General features: G+C 42.1%; 1 protein-coding gene and 1 long non-coding RNA gene across 2 annotated transcripts in view; one reads left to right on the top strand and one right to left on the bottom strand.

Moving 5' to 3' along the window:
• Positions 1-28: 28 nt before the first annotated feature.
• On the bottom strand, positions 29-1,513 carry LOC115071243. The gene is made up of 2 exons (XR_003850338.1): positions 653-1,513; positions 29-621 (listed from the first exon to the last, which is right to left on the bottom strand). It is a non-coding gene; the product is annotated as an uncharacterized LOC115071243 (long non-coding RNA).
• Positions 1,514-5,697: 4,184 nt separating this feature from the next.
• Positions 5,698-16,678, top strand: part of Anxa13 (annexin A13) — a 51,716-nt gene continuing 40,735 nt past the window's right edge. The window contains exon 1 of the mRNA XM_008838016.3: positions 5,698-5,735. Coding sequence (XP_008836238.1) covers positions 5,721-5,735 — 15 coding nt within the window. The 5' untranslated portion in view covers positions 5,698-5,720. The remainder of the gene's footprint in view (positions 5,736-16,678) is intronic.

The raw sequence follows: 16,678 nt of genomic DNA, 5'->3' as shown, positions 1-16,678 counted from the left end.
TTCCATGATCTCTTAAGGAAGGCATTCAATAAGGCAATCAATTGTTTTACAGTATTGGAGGCATTTTGTACATGGTAATGGGTAACACAAATATGATGAAAGAAATGAGAACATGTTAGCTGTTACTTAGCCCAAAGGGCATCAACTTGTTCTTGTAACAAGGCAGTTTGTTGATTTAAGTTCATGAGTCCAAGTTGTATGTTACACTGATTGAGTTCTAAGTTTGCAGGACTTCACTAACTTTTCAACCGTGGAAGCTGTAACCGCAGTCTGAGACAGGCGATGCTAGCAGCGATGGCAGCAGTAGAAATGATGGCTATGCTAATGATGATAGCTGCTGTTATTCCAAAACCTCTTTTGCTTCTGTGCAATATCAGTTCAGCACCTGGGGGAAAAACACAAACAGCTCCCCTCACCTGCGCTAACGCTGGCCACCTGTAGAGGCTGCTCTTGGACCTCTCCTCTCCATAATAAATAATAACCTCCTGATAATGCTGCTCTACACAACTGTTGCCAATCACTGGGTGTTAAGTATTGTGGATACACCTTAATGAATTTCAACAAAGTTTTAGGTTTATAATTTCAAAGATACAGTTTTTCAATTTCTTGTTCCTCCAAAACCTTTTTAATCTGATCCTTGTTCTTCCAAAACTCTTTTAATCTGATAATACAGTTCATGCTTACTTTATACGTTTCCCATATTCTCAAATATTCTTAAGTTCTTGCTTACTCTGTACGTTTCCAAATATTCTTAAGTTCTTGCTTATTCTCAAATATCCTTAAGTTCTTGCTTACTCTGTACGTCTCCCATATTCTCCAAAATTCTTTTAATCTGATAACTCTTTTCCTGATCGCTCCCAAGAGGCAACATCTACAGACCCTTCTTCAAGAAACCAGGGGACCTCTGCTGCGATGGTATTCAAGAATTTTTCCACCGTCTCCGCCTTTATCTTGATCCTGCCACGTCCTAAGAGCTGCACTAACGCAGTGTGCACTTTCGCTTTCGAGCCGCCAGTACCCATTTTCTTTGAATTGCTTCTCTGTCCCTTTTAGGGAACCTTAACCTCTATCCCTTTCAGGGAACTTGAACCTCTGTCCCTTTTAGGGAACCTCAACCTAATCCCTTATCCGGGGAGCCTTCCAGTCCCCTGTCCAGGGCTTCCTAATCCCTTATCCGGGGAGCTACTTAGTCCCCTGTCCAGGGAGTTTCCTAATCCCTTATCCGGGGAGCTACTCAGTCCCCTGTCCAGGGCTTCCTAGTCCCTTATCCGGGGAGCCTTCCAGTCCCCTGTCCAGGGCTTCCTAGTCCCTTATCCGGGGAGCCTTCCAGTCCCCTGTCCAGGGCTTCCTAGTCCCTTATCCGGGGAGCCTTCCAGTCCCCTGTCCAGGGCTTCCTAGTCCCTTATCCGGGGAGCCTTCCAGTCCCCTGTCCAGGGCTTCCTAGTCCCTTATCCGGGGAGCCTTCCAGTCCCCTGTCCAGGGCTTCCTAGTCCCTTATCCGGGGAGCCTTCCAGTCCCCTGTCCACTATTACACACTTCAGCTCTTTATATAGCGTTTCCAACAGCCCTCCCCCCAGCCGGTATCAATCAGGGCTCACACACGTGCAGCGGCCAGGCAGAGTGTAGCTCATAGGCATGTAGCAAGATCACCAGGCTGGCAGCACCTGTTTGGCCTCTCCATACTTTGGAGTAAGCAAGCGGGAATCACGAGCCTTGGCAATCAGCCAAGAGTTGGAGTAAACAGCACGAGGTTTGGCAGCCAGCCAGGGCGCCATCTGGCTGACTCAGCTGTGCTCGCTTCCCACATTATATCTGATTGAAAATTTGCTGATTGTACTTACACTAGATGCTCCACTGTTGAACCAGCAGGAACCTTTTGTTTGGTATATTGATAATGCAGCATACCAGGTCCGTTGTTGAGCAGAATTATAGGGGATGATTCTCCCCAAGTCATCTGTATATAGCCTTTGGCACCATGAAAGCCATCCATCCAGTGGCAGGGAGTTTCTAGCTTAGTCCAAGCTTGATTTCTCTAAGGGGGGGGATATTTTTTAAAGGTACTTGCTTATTGATATAAATAACAGAACGCCTACTATATTTTTTGTAACACAGAGTAATATTTTAATGTCATGTTTTGGATATACATTTGTTTGTTTTTAAAAAAAGCAGCAGGAGTCTCCTGAACCCTGGCTGCCTCAAGTTTCCTAGTTGCTAGGGTTTGGGGTAAGACCTGGAGGTAGGCTCCAACCATTTCCAGCCCCCATCCCTGGCCTCAGAGAGGGACTTTATCACCTGACACAAATGAATTTTTGTTTTTGGAGGTAGGGTGTCCAGGGTATCGTCAAACTCATTATGTAAATGAGTGGGGACTTGAGTTCCTCATCCTCCTGCTTCCACCTCCCTAGTGCTGGGATTACAAGTGTGCCCAAGACAGTGACCTGTGCTAGGGACATCTGGGGAAGGGGATCTGGATCCAGTGGCAGTGAGCACTATTCACATAGATTCTGCTAGACCTGGCTGACCCCTGTTCACGAATTCCTTCAGCAGATGGTCATTACCACTTAGCCATGTGCCACACTCTGGCCTGGACCCTGAGTGCTGTATGACCAGACCAATAGGGACCCACCCTGGTAGATCTGACTTCCTGAGAAAAGAGACAATAAACATAAATAAACACCCATGGGATTGGGGTGGAGGGGAAGTTATTTAAAGAATGTGAAGCTGTTTCTGGTAGCACAGACCTAAAATCCCAATTACTCTGGAGGCTGAGGCAAGGAGATTTAAAATTCAAGGCCAGCCCGAGGTACAGAGTGAGTTCAAGGCCAGTTTAGGCAACTTAGTGAGATTCTGTCTCAAAATAAAAAGTACAAAGAGAATGTGTTGTAGCTCAGTGGTAGAGTGCTTGCCTAGCACATGCAAGGCCCTAAGCTCAATTCCCATTATTGCAACAAACAAAACACTCTGGAGAAAACATACAATATTTAAATATTTTAATGCAGATAAAGACTTCATAAGCAAGAGAAAGAAAAGACTGATATATTTAAATCCATAAAAATTCACACATATTTATGTACCACAAATAAAATAGAAAAACACAAAAGAGAAAGAAATGAACTGGTAGAAAACAACTGTTACATTTGACAAAAGCCTAGTTTTACTATAAAGGGTTTGAAAATAAAAATGAAGTCTAGTAACACAAAGGAAAACCAAGTATATGAACAAGAAAACTGCAGGAAAGTTCATAAAAATTGCTTCAAGGGAATTGAATATATTATTTTAAAGATATTAAATGAGAGAAATAGAAATTAAATCATCATTTTTCCTCTTTGAGATTGGCAGAAATAAAAAGTTTGACCATGTTAGTGTTGGCCAGTAGTGGGGAGTGAGCACACGTCATTGCGGGGAGTGTCAATTTTGTATTTTAAACATAATCCCCCTGGAAGGCTGAGCATGGTGGCTCACGCCTGTAGTCCCAGCACTTGGGAGGCAGAGGCAGGCAGATCTCTGTGAGTTGAAGGCCAGCCTGATCTACATAATGAGTTCCAGGCCAGTTGGGGCTACAAAGAGACCCTGTTCCCAAAAAACCAACCAACCAAACAAACAAACAACAACAACAACAAAAAAAACCCAAAATGTAATGAACATAAGCCTCCTAGGTGGGATGACCATCAACAGTGGTCCAGCATTTTTATGTCTATATAGAGGATAAATTGGCAGCAACTATCAGAATTTTAAATGCATATACTCTTTGATAGGCAATCTCATTTCAAGAGTCAACAGATAGGCAAACACAATCAAAGATGTAAGCTATTCATGCAAAACACCCAAAACAATTTTAATGAACTTTAATGGACTGATGAAATAAAGCCGAGTCCATGACCAGAACAGAAGACTACCAGGCAGCCATGAAGAAGGCATGTGCTAATGCCATGCATTTCTTTAGCACAAGAAACATATAAGGCATGGAACAAAGGGCATTGTATAAATCCATTGGTTGAGGAAAAACATACCAGGGATGGGCAGATGATTGACTGATAGATAGGTAAATAGGTAGATAGATGATAGATAGATAGATAGATAGATAGATAGAGAGATAGATAGATAGATAGAGAGATAGATAGATAGATCAACATAATACCTATATAAACCATTTCTGAAAGGATTCCCAGAAACTTTGGAAGAAGGGACTGGGAGATCAGTAGGCTTACTTTTCATGGAATATTTTTAATTAGAAAAACATTTACTAAGATCTACATGTTATTTTTTATTTAAAAACTACTTGTATGGTAAAAATGATAATCCAGAACAACTCAATGTAGCTATAAAAAATTTCTCTGTAATAATAATAGTGATACTAGTAAAACAGGATAATCTACTTGGTTAATGCTTTTTTATTAAAAAATAGACATTTTAGCCAGGCGTGGTGGTGCATGCCTTTAATCCCAGCACTTGGGAGGCAAAGGCAGGCAGATCTCTGTGAGTTCAAGGCCAGCCTGGTCTACATAGTGAGTTCCAGGCCAGCTGGGGCTACAGGGAGACTTTGCCTCAAAAAAAGACAAAAAAAAAGATAGACATTTTAAAGGAACACCAACAGTATTAAAGAATAACTTGGGACCAGCAAGATGGCTCAACAAGTATGGCACTTGTTAACATCAGGTCAACAACCCTGATGACCTGAGTTTGATCCCTGAAACCCACACTGTGGAAGGAGAGGACCAACAAGTTGTCTTCTGACCTTCACATCTACACTGTGGCATGCATGCGTGTACGAGAGGGAGGGAGGGAGGGAGGGAGGGAGGGAAGGAGGAAGGGAAAGAGAGAGACAGAAAGGAAGGAAGGAGAGAGAGAGAGAGAGAAAGAAAGAAAGCGAGCAAACTACTGAGGACTAGCTAGACAGCCCATATTAATGTGTTTGTACTCAGTAGGCAAATAAGAGAGAGAAAGAGAGAGAGAGAGAGAGAGAGAGAGATAAAGGAAGAAGAGAGGGAGGGAGGGAGGGAGGGAGGGAGGGAGGAAGGGGGGAGGAAGATGACTCAGTAGTTAAAAGCACTGACTGCTCTTACAGAAAACCCTGGTTCAGTTCCCAGCACCCACATAGCAGCCAACACCTGTCCTTAACTCCAGTTCCAGAGGATCCAACACCCACCTGTGACCTCCAGGGTACCAGGCACACACATGGTACACTTACACACATGCAGGCACAACATTCATGCACATAAAATAAACATAAATAAAATCTTTTCTTAAAAAATACCTCTTTCCAGGAGTGGTGGTGAATCCTGTAATCCCAGTACTCTAGACTAGACACTGAGGCAGGAGGATTGCCTCCAGTTCAAGACCAGCATGGACTACATAGCAAGAACCTGTCTGCAAACAAGAGAAAAAAAGAATAACTTTTCCAAGTTCTTTCAACAGTCTAGAGGAAAGACAAGTTTAAATCTTTTTGTTGTGATTAAGTAATTCAACTTTGAAAGTCTAAGTTTTAATTCTCAGTATGTAATTTATTTCTCAGATGGCCTGCCCAGGCAGCTTGGGGGGCAAAAGCTCATTCACAGCTATCGCCACTCCCTACCCATCCCCAACAGCGTATTCAAATCCAATGCCAAAAGTTACTTATTAAACACAAGAGATACTGTGTCCTGGGAAACCCATTATAATCTTTGCCTGTGGGAGGACCGATCTCTTATGAAGCCCAGAACAGTCATCTCCACAAAGACAAGATGGGGAGTCATCACGTAAGTGTTTGTTGCATTTGGGGATTTGTTTTCAGTTTGTTTAGCCTGTGGAGGAATTTGAGCTATGAATTTATGATTGATATTTTCATACTTTATCACTTTGATTTCTCTTTGTTAGTGATTTTAGCAAAAGCATACCATACTTTTTAAAACACATTTGCGATATATCCACCACCATCACCATGCCCCCACCATTGAGTAACTCTTTTAGGAGTGGCTAAAGAAATGTGTTTGAAATAAGGTATTAAACAGTAACTTGCAAAGAGAAAATGGCTACCATGCATTTGCAGAACGTTTAAGTAAATCTTTTAGTTTGTGGCAAAATAGTACAAAACCTCAGACTATGCCTATTCAGAGTTTGTGTGAAAGACAAGTTCCTGTTGAAAATTTCAGTATGGCAAGGTAAAGATACTCTTTGGAGCCCATGAAGTTTGAACTACAAGGTGAACATCTTCTAGCATAATCTCCATGTAATGTCAAGCACTCAAATATTTGCAGTTTTTCTTGGAATAGACTAAACATTTAACTTTTTTCTTTTGAAATGTCTAGGCTTATGAATAGCATATCTATAAATTGCTCATGATTAAAAACTCACCAAAACATTTGGAATCTGCAGTATGGAAGGCAGATAAGAGTTTACTCAACCTTTTATATTGAAATATGATATCTAAAGCTATTCAAGTATGAATTTTAATAAGGTCTTGTGAAGCCACTATAACTTCTCATGACAAGATTATGGATTTGATCAAAACATGTTATATGCATGTATGAAATTATCAATAAAGTGTGTTTAAAAGTTTTAAAAAGATTATATGCATTACATATAATAATATGTATTATCATATATAATGTATATATTATGTAATTAGGAGTAAAGGGACTAAAACTCCATGTGTTCCTGCAAACTGTAACCATGTTTATAAGGTTTTGCCTTTGCTGTACATGAAAGGGGTGTTCAGCTGTTTACAAACCTACAAATAATGTCTTCAGAGAGTCTTTAATTTTTAAATCATCTGTAAATAGCATTTTCCTGCTAGCAAAGACTTTGCATGTATATTTCCCAGAAACTGAAAACCCCTTTTAAAATTCTTCAGAGATGGCTGGGCGTGCTGGCGCACCCCTTTAATCCTAGCACTCAGGAGGCAAATGCAGACAGATCTCTGTGAGTTCAAGGCCAGCCTGGTCTCCATAGCAAATCCAGGTCAGCTGTGGCTACAGGGAGACCCTGTCTCAAAAAGACAAAAAAAAAAAAAAAAATTCTTCAAAGAGCACAAGGGAACTAAAAGGTGCACCACGAGGGCTACAGGGAGACCCTGTCTCAAAAAGACAAAAAAAAAAAAAAAAATTCTTCAGAGACACAAAGGATATTAAGAGTGAACACCTGCCCCAAAGCATCTGCAGCTTTGGAGGAAAGTTTTGTCTTTTGAAATTAATCCCCACTGCCCTTTGAGTCTAGGGTAGAATTTTTATAGATTTCTTTTTTCCATTCCCAGGTCAGCCTTACACCTCCCAGAAGGCACCCAATAGCTGTCTAAAGGGGACATCGTACCCTGATAGCGTCTGCCTCTCCACCACTGCCCCAAGCCCTTTATTTTCCCTTCAAATTGTAAGATTTCTCATGGACGCAGTATTAGTCAGCAATGATCTTCTCTTACCCTTGTCTGAAAACCCTGTCATCCGGCTTGCATTCCAAACAGGCAACACTGCCCCTGCAAAACATTTGACAATATTTACAGCTAATGGGAAAATGTAGTCTTCTGAGTTCAGTGTCTGTTCCCAGCAACATCTCATTAACATTCCCTTAGGATGCAGTGCCTGAAGCTAAGATTACAAAGCAGTAAGGAAATTGAACTTGAGCACAAGGAATAAATACATTCTAAAAGAGTTGATGCAAAACCTACGTAAAGGGCAAAGCAATTTTCCCAGCAATGGCCTAAATTAATTGTCCTAACAAGCTTCTTAAATATGCACAAACTAAAACCAGAATGCCAAAGTCAATTTACAAATTAACTGTTACCAAAATGCAAGTCCATGATGTTCCGTGTATATTTCTGACTTCCTGTAGTGAGCAATGTTATCTTGTTGAATTGAATGGCTGTATGCAGTGTCTGCAATGTCTAGTAGTCCTGATTTCTGCCATTTTGCTTCCTTTGAGTTCCAGCGAATCTAAAATATGATGTGACATGACTTCATGCTTCTGGCTTTCTCTAAGCAACCTACTGAGGAGGTTTGAGTCAGAATATTTCCAGAGTGCCATGGGGCCGCCTCTTGGCTCAGACATGGGACCTTTATATAAACTCCTTCTCTGATCCTTGTTCTTTTTCTTCTGTGACAATGAAATTAAATTTGGCTTATTATAAATTATAAATACATACACAAAGGCAGGGATTGAAATCATGTACCTGCCTGCGTTTGGTTATTTTTATGATCCAGGGTGCTATAAAATAATTTTTAAGTTATTATCAACATTGAATACCTAGAAAAGTTTTAAATTCCTAAGAATATGTCCATAGACCAAGATTCACAGATAACTATCTGACAAATATTATTCCAAAGTCAAGAGAACAATTGACCAGAAAATACGTTTTCCAAGCACTGTCATCTGGAGTCCTAGCCAGTCCTGAAACTGAAGATTACTTTTCTTTCACGCTTTCCTGTGTGTGCCCACCAACGTATTTTTAATTTTTTAATTTTTATTTATTATTATTATATGATGTGTATGCATGGTGTGTGTGTGTACATGATGGGGGCACATGTGTGGAGGTCAAAGGACAACTTTGTGGAATTGAATTTTTCCTTCTAACTTTACATGGATTCTGGGGATTGAACTTGGGTCACTGGAATTGGCTGCAAATGCCTTTATCTCCTGAGTCACCTCATCAGCTCTGATTTTTTTTTTTTTGTCACTGAAGATATAATGCTTGTGACTATCCTATTTGAAGCAGCTGTAACCAAGACACTGGGTTATTGCCATCTGCTCATTCACACTGTATTCAGAGTCTGCATAACCTATGCTGGTCCCTAGACTAGTGTGCTTCACATATAAAAAAATGAGATACATGGAAAAAAGTGCTCCGGTTTAGCTAGATGGCTCTTCAGTTCTGTTTTATGGTGTGAGTTGTTTTCAAGAGAATTACTGTCTAGAGGAAAACAGAGAATTGAGCTTACCTTGTCAGTGAAGGGAAGGAAAAACAAGGCTTAGGGGCATTGTTGAAAATGTGAAAATGTGCCCAAATTCAAAAGGATGAGTGATTTCTGGGAACTTACTGCAAGGTGGTGAATACATTCTAGAAAGAACCACAGCTTTGCTAGTCAACATGTGCTCCTTGGACTAGGAGAAACAGCCACATTGCCAGGACACTTGTCAACAGTGCAGAATCCGGGCTGGACAGATGGCTCAGTGGCTAAAATGCTTGCTGCAGAAGATGAGGACCTGAGGTCAGATTCCCCAAACTAAGGTAAAAAGCCGAGCAATGGACACACACACCTGCAATCTCAGTGCTGAAGTGGCTAAGACAGAAGGCTCCCTGGGGCTTGCAGGTCAACTAGTCTAGATGAATCACTGAGAGACTCTGCCTCAAAAAATAAGGTAGAAGGGCTGGAGAGATGGTGCAGTGGTTAAGAACACTGGCTGTTCTTGCAGAGAACTCAGGTCTGGTCCTTAACACCCACAGAGCAGCTAACAACCGTCCTTAACTCCAGTTCCAGGGGATCTGATGCCCTCTTCTGGCCTCTAACAGCATTGTATGCACAGCACACTTGCATTCACATAGGCAAAACACTCATGCACATAAAATAAAGATAAATTAATTAGGCATAATAGCACATGCCTTTAATGCCAGCAGTTGGGAGGCAGAAGCAGGTGAGATCAAGGCCAGCCTGGTCCACATACTGAGTTCCAGGCCAGCTGGGGCTACAGGGAGACCCTCTCTAAAAAAATAATTTATTGAAAATATTTTTCAAAAATTATGGTGGAGAAGGAATTAAGGAAGACACTCAGTTCAACCTCTTACCTCCACAGGTGCACACACACATATACATAAACATAGAAATAAAAGAAAAAAGGAAGGAAAGAAAGAAAAAAGAAAAGAAAAAGAAACATAATTTCAGGTCCACCCAGAGCTACTGATGTTCAGTCTGCATCTTCATATCATTCAGTGGGTCTTGTTCATATGAACATCTTGCAAGCCCTGGGCTTGAGGACAAGTTCTCATCCTTGGGTGCACATTAGATTCACCTGGAGAATTCTATAAGCCATTGGTGCCTGGGACCCACCCCAGAGAGGCTGAATTCATTCCTGCAGTGGTTGTTCTATGCATCAGGATTTGTAAATGTTCCCCAGGTGATTGTAAGGTTCAGAGACTTGGAGGATTGCTGAATGGAGCGCTCCACTAACCGTAGATCTCCACATACTGCTGAAAGCAGGTGTCACTGGGAGTGCCCACGAATGAAAGGCAACTTGTAAATGTTACAACATCTGTTCAGCGATCTGCCACGCTGCCTGTGAACATGCCAAGTGAATGACTTGCTTGTACCAATATTTAGCCAACATAAATGTTGTCTAACACGGAGGACACTTTGGAAGTAGTGGCAGGTGAATGCCAAGTGAGGTCAGGTGAAGGTAGACTTAAGAATTGAGTAACAGGTGGGGAATAGGCCCAGATTCCTGAGAAAATGATGCTCTGGAGGCAGGTAAATACGTGGGGAGTTTGGGGAGAAGTGTGATTTTAACAGAGTATGTACTTTAAACTATGACCTCATCTCAAAAGAGTCACAGTGAACTCCCAGAAGAAATAAGTCTAGGCCCTGCCATTGTACCTTCCCTGTCAGGAAAGCTTTTGTTGTGGAAAGTTGGTCCTTCACAACATCAACCTTAGTGGTTAAAAAAGAACTTCTGACATCAAACTACACCATGCCTAAAGCACACCTTTATTCACAAACAAGTCCCCATTCAAAGTCTACCTACTTTTCAGGCAGAATTTATATCCTGAGCTTTGGGGGATTTCTTGTCTTTGGCAGATAAATGCAGCCATGTTGAAGAGAGATGGTAAGAAGGCTGCCGAGGACAGATAAGACAGGTTCAGATACAGTCACTCACAGAAGGATTGACTTAGGAATCTAAAACCTGCAGGAGCCTGGGACCACTTAGTATAGGGATGAATTATGTGCACAGTCCAGAAGCCCTGTTTGGCGTCCACATTCTCAGCATAGAAGCAAGAACCAAAACTCTCAGTAATGATGTATACAGGTAGAGGTTAAATGGGGCCTTATCCATGTTGATGGTAGCCAGTGTGTCTCCAGTGCTTAGTAGACTGTAAGCTGTGCAGGTGTGCACTGTGATCTGTGAAGTTTGAGATTTTCACTGTGCCAAGCACTATACAGAGTCCTCATGACAATTCTGAGAGATGCTGGTATTATCCACTCCTCCCCTAAAAAGAGAAAGGGGGGCAAAGGAAAATTGGGTGGCTTGAAGATATACTAAGAGGTAGAGCATGGGAGCTGGAGAGATGGCTCAGTGGGGAAAGCACTTGCTGCGCAAGAATGAAAATATGAGTTTGGATTCCTAACGCTCACATGACACGTGACAGTGTGCAATGTAATCCTAGTACTGCGCTAGAGTTTACTGGTCAGTCAGCCTAACGAAATTAGTGAGCGCCAGGTTCAATGAGAAATCCTGTCTAAAAGACTGAGGTGGAACGCAATAGAGGAAGACACCCAGGGTTGACTTCTGGCCTCCACACCCACAAAGATACACAGCTACAATACACACACACACACACACACACACGCACGCACGCACGCACGCACGCACGCACACACACAGAATGGATTTGTATTTAACAGGTTTTCACTGCATCTTGGCTTCAAAAGGCTCAAATTAAAATTAGAAGCTAACCTACAAGGATTAGTGGGCAAACTGGGTCATTACTTCTTCACCTTTACCCCTTCCTGAGCCTTCGCCTCCAACAAGCTATATTTAATGTCATCTTAGCATAATGCTCTATGTAACTCTCACTTCCCTTCGGATTTAAACCCACCTTTCTTGGATGTTTTCCCCACCCTGGACAGATTGATTGTTCCTTGTGTCTTGTTTCCCTTTACATCCTAGTTGCCAACGCAGTGCCTACTGTACAAATGCTCAAGAAAAGTTTGAGGATTCATTAGTTGGTTACTTTCTAAATGCATCTTACTCAAACCAACATTTTACTTAGTTGCAACCCAAACCCCTCTACTCAGCCATATTCCCAGACCAATTTATAGGTGAAGCACTAGCATCTGTATTTTTTTCTTTTCTTTCTTTCTTTTTATTTTTATTTTTTCCAGCTGGCCTGGAACTCACTATGTAGACCAGGCTGGCCTTGAACTCACACCCAGCTCGCATCTGTATTTTTTAAAATTCCCCAAGTGATTCTACACTATCCATAACCAAGAGTCATGGGCTTAGTGGCAAGAATGCTTTTAACCTGGGGGTTTTCAAATGAGATCTTTAGGCTAGTATCATGAGCTAACATGGGACTCAATGAATCAGCAACTCTGGGCCTGGGGCCTAGCATCCTGCATCTGAACAAGTCATGCAGGGGATTCTGATGTCCACTCGTGTGAGAATCTAGGTTGTAACATAAGCCTCTCCCAGGCCCAGGTTAGAGCTGGGCTCCAGCTTTGTCTATGAACCATTCCTACCATGAGCTTCCAGAGATGTCCAGATGATGGTACTGAAAGCTCACTTAGCCCCATACCCTCCTCTCTGGGCCTCATCTCAACTACAACGCAAAGTAATGCCCCCTTGGCTTCTGCCTGTGCCCCACCCCTGGTGGACATCTCCCAGCTCTCATCTGAGGACGGGACCATGGAAAGGCAGAGGCGAAAGAAATTCTACCAGCAGAGAGGCAGGAAGTTACTTTCCATCCTGGAAGTCAGTTCTACAATTCCAGTTCAGCACATGTTCCTTTAGAGAAACTCTCAAGAGCCAGGTATTGCTTGAGGCTCTGTAGATAACAAGAGAAATGAAACCCAAAACAACTCACACCATCAAATAGCTCACAGTCAGGTGAGAGATGCAGGTGAATAAAAAATTTCAATAATGAAGCACTCATAGGAAAATCTCTACTAAAGTTCAGAAACAGGACAGTAGAGACAGTAATTCTACACAGGAAAAATGAACAGAAGCAGATTCTTAAGGTGAAGAGCATTATTTGCAGAGTAGGAATGTGTACAAAAACAGTATAGAGAAAGAGGCATGCACACAGAGAGGCCAGAGGAGGAGTGCAGCCTCCACCACGTGCAGCCTTGACCTTGACAGAGAGCTAAGCACACCACAAAGCCCCTGCCTGAGGAGCTACCCCGGCCCCCTAGAGCTGCAAGCTTCTGCGGTACAGACAGTGCATTTAGTCATTGCTGCAGTTCTTGTGTTTGGCACATGAATTCTAGAACTAACTCTGTAACCCAGGCTGTCCTAGAACTGACAATCTTACTGCCTCCACCTATAGAGTGCCAGGATTACAGGAATATACTACTATTACTGACTTTTTGGACTCATTTAATTTTTTTTCTTTTTTGATTTTTGAAACCAAGTCCCACTCTGTATATAGCCCATGGTAGCCTCAAACTTAGGATCCTCCTGCTTGGTCCTCCAAGAGATTATAGTCATGTACCACAACCTCTAGCTCTCCATAAATATTTTTTATAGAAAGACCCATGTACAGGGATCAGTGGCAGGAGATGAGGATGAACAGGTGCACAGGGGAGAGATCCGAAGGCCTTTGTAGGCTATGTCTCATGGACTGGTTTCCTGAGGATCTGTACAAAGTACCACAACTGAATAGTTACAAAAACAGAAATTATTCCCTCCAAGTTCTGAAGTCTAAGACTTTGAATCGGGGTGTCAGGAAGACCACACTCCATCTGAAGGCTCTGGTAAAGCATCCTTTTTACCTCTTCCCACTTTGATGGCTCTGGACTTTCCACGGCTTATGGCGGGAGAGCTGTGATCCTTGGTCCCATCTGCACACAGCATCTCTGTATATGCCTTTTTCTCTTGTAAGGACACTAGTCACCACATCTAGAGTCCACTCTAAATCCAAGATGATGTCATTTCAAGATCCTTAGCTAATTATATCTGCATATTTTATCTCCAAATATGGTACATTCTGACATTCTCAGTAGACATGAACTTGGTGGGACACTATTCAATTTACTCTATGAAGGAAATTGGGTTCTATTACCTTAGACTAGTATTGGTTTTAAACGTTGGCATATCAGGTTACTTTAGAGGTCATCTTTAAAGAGAGAGATGGTTCCTACTCCGCAATATTGTTTCAGAAAACTCCAAGAGGTGTGATTGAAAATATGTGTTTGACAAGTTCCCCAGTGATCCTGACACTTCTAGTCCAAGAACCACATTGTAAGAACCACTGCCTTAGACAGTAGGGAATCACACCCAGATCAATCTCAGATCATGGAGCAGCAAGTGAGGGGCTGCTTTTAATGAGCAGCTGTGCTGAGATGTGGTCAGGAAAGGCTAGGAGATGAATAACAATGGGCAGGCACGAGTCCTGGAGATGAGAAAAGCCTCTGCCCTCTCCCAGCCACTAAAACAATGACAGTGGAGTCAAATCATCATGACTCACAGATTGATTGGATGTGTGTGAGGGAAAGAGGATGCTAGAATGACTTCCGGTGTCTTGCTAATGTACTTAGGTATCTGCAGGCCATCCCAGAGTTGGAAGGCAAAAGTGGATGTTTGTAAAATGACAGAGCAAGCTCAGTGTTGTTATCTGTTGAGTTTGAGATGTCTTCAATACACCCAAGCAAGTAGCTGGATCAGCAACTCAAGAGAAGTTTGGAGCTTGAGGTATGTGAGGGAAGTATGAGCTCGCAGTTGGTTTCTGTTTGTTTCTTAAGCAATCAGTAGGTGTGATTACAAACATCACACTGCAGGATGAACAATAGCTTAAAGCACAAAGACATTTATCAGTCTGTTGCATGACATGAACAAATGTCTATCCATCCCAAATATAGCACCAAGGACAAAGACAAACAATGATTCCACCTAAGTCTAACTTGAGGAAGTAATGAGTTGAATTGGGGTTATCTATCTATAGTAGTATGGGCAACTTCGAGGTGACCACACCACCAAAAAAGAGCTCCTCCCCTCAGCAACTGTTAACCACTTATATCTCCTCAGGGAGGGACAGGGTCTACTAGTATGAGGCCTTGCTGCTTCATGAGCCCTCTCCCACATTCTAAAGGGAATGTTGGGGGCAGGGGCCGGTATTGTAAGGGTCTCAAACAGATCACAGTTGCTCTGATTTCAAGATGGCAACAGCTAAGTCATGCCCATAGGATAGAGTACTCCACACAGCCTCGACAGGAAGTCTAAAATAAGATACACAGAACTTGTCATATCATTAAGGACCAAGCTGTGGCTACCTCCCTGTTCTTCCAACTCCATATGTTAGACAACCTCCATATGTGGACATGGTCCCCCTCACAGTGCAAGAAAATGGTCATGGGCAAGAAGGAAGGGGGTTGAGGGAAACACAACGTCCTCTTTATATATAATCTACTTCCATTTCCTGTCAGTGAGAAAAATCTTTTTGAAAAGCTCCTGACAGCCCTTCTATCTCCCTAGCCAGAACTGGTCAAAAGGCTAGCCCTAGACTTGTAAAGGGAAACTGAAAAGTTGTGAATCATTTCTCCCTGAGGTAGAGCAAATCATTTTGTTACAGAGAGAGGGGAGAAAGAGAATGAGAGAGAAAGAGTAGGGGGAGAAGAGTTGCTTCATTCTATTGGAAAGGAACCATTTCCATTTCCTTTCAATGTTGTGGCAGCCAGAATGGATTGGTGAGAGGGAGTACTGGTCACATAACTCCAACCTAGGAAAACATGATTTACCCCTGGTGTCCATGCGTATTGGCTCCAGCACACACACACACACACACACACACACACACACACACACACACACAAGCCAAAATCCACAGACACTTAAGTCTCTTATGTGAATCTGCATAGTACTTACATTCAACCTATACACATCCTCCTGTAAACTAAATCATGTCTAGATTAATGCCTAGGTCATGATGTATTTTATATATACATATATATATGCTATTTTAAACTGTTGTTTCACTGTACTATTTGAGAAATAATATCAATAAAAAGATCTGTACATAATCTATACAGATGCAATCATTTTCCAAATATTTTTGATCTGAGGTTGGTTGAATTTGCAGAAGCAGAGTCCAGGGACACAAAAGTTCTACTTTATCTATGTATAAAATATCAGAGAGGGACTGGAGAGATGGCTCAGTGGCTGAGTGCTTCATGAGCAATCATGAAGACCAGAGTTTGGATCCCAGCACCTATTTAACAAGCTGGGTGTGCCATGCATACCTGCAACCCCAACTCCAAGGGGGGCAGAGACATGAGGATCACTACGAAAATAGCCCCAGGTTCAAGAAAAGATCCTGCATCAAAGGAATAGGTGTAGAGTGATAGAACACCTGGTACCCTCTTTTGAACACACATGTGCACATACATTCACACAGATACACACAAAAATCAAACTACAATTAATCAATCAGTACTCTTCCAAAAATGCCAGAGAATTCTGGTTGGCTGGGGTCCTGTTATCCCCATTTGTGGTCACTGTGGCCAAGTTTGGGCTGACCTTTGGGAGTAGGGACATGACCATGTCGTTGCTGATTTCTTCAAGCTATGATTTTTATCAATAGCACGTACTCCCATTACTCATCTAACACTTTAGAACAACTGAGAGGGAATAAAGACTCAAGCTCAGACAGGAAGTAAAACAACCCATTCTTCACATGATGGGGGATTCAGATAGATGTAATGGGAACAAAAAGGAAGAGAAAAATGTCAGGAGGAATTTTAAAGACAGAATTAGTAGGCTTAGATCCAATGTACATTTAAACTCTTTT

The sequence above is a fragment of the Nannospalax galili genome, unplaced genomic scaffold, assembly GCF_000622305.1.
Source record: "Nannospalax galili isolate Female #2095 unplaced genomic scaffold, S.galili_v1.0 scaffold17, whole genome shotgun sequence".
Lineage (NCBI taxonomy): Eukaryota > Metazoa > Chordata > Mammalia > Rodentia > Spalacidae > Nannospalax > Nannospalax galili.
Note: the sequence above shows the minus strand (reverse complement) of the source record. Positions and strands in the feature narration are given on the sequence as shown.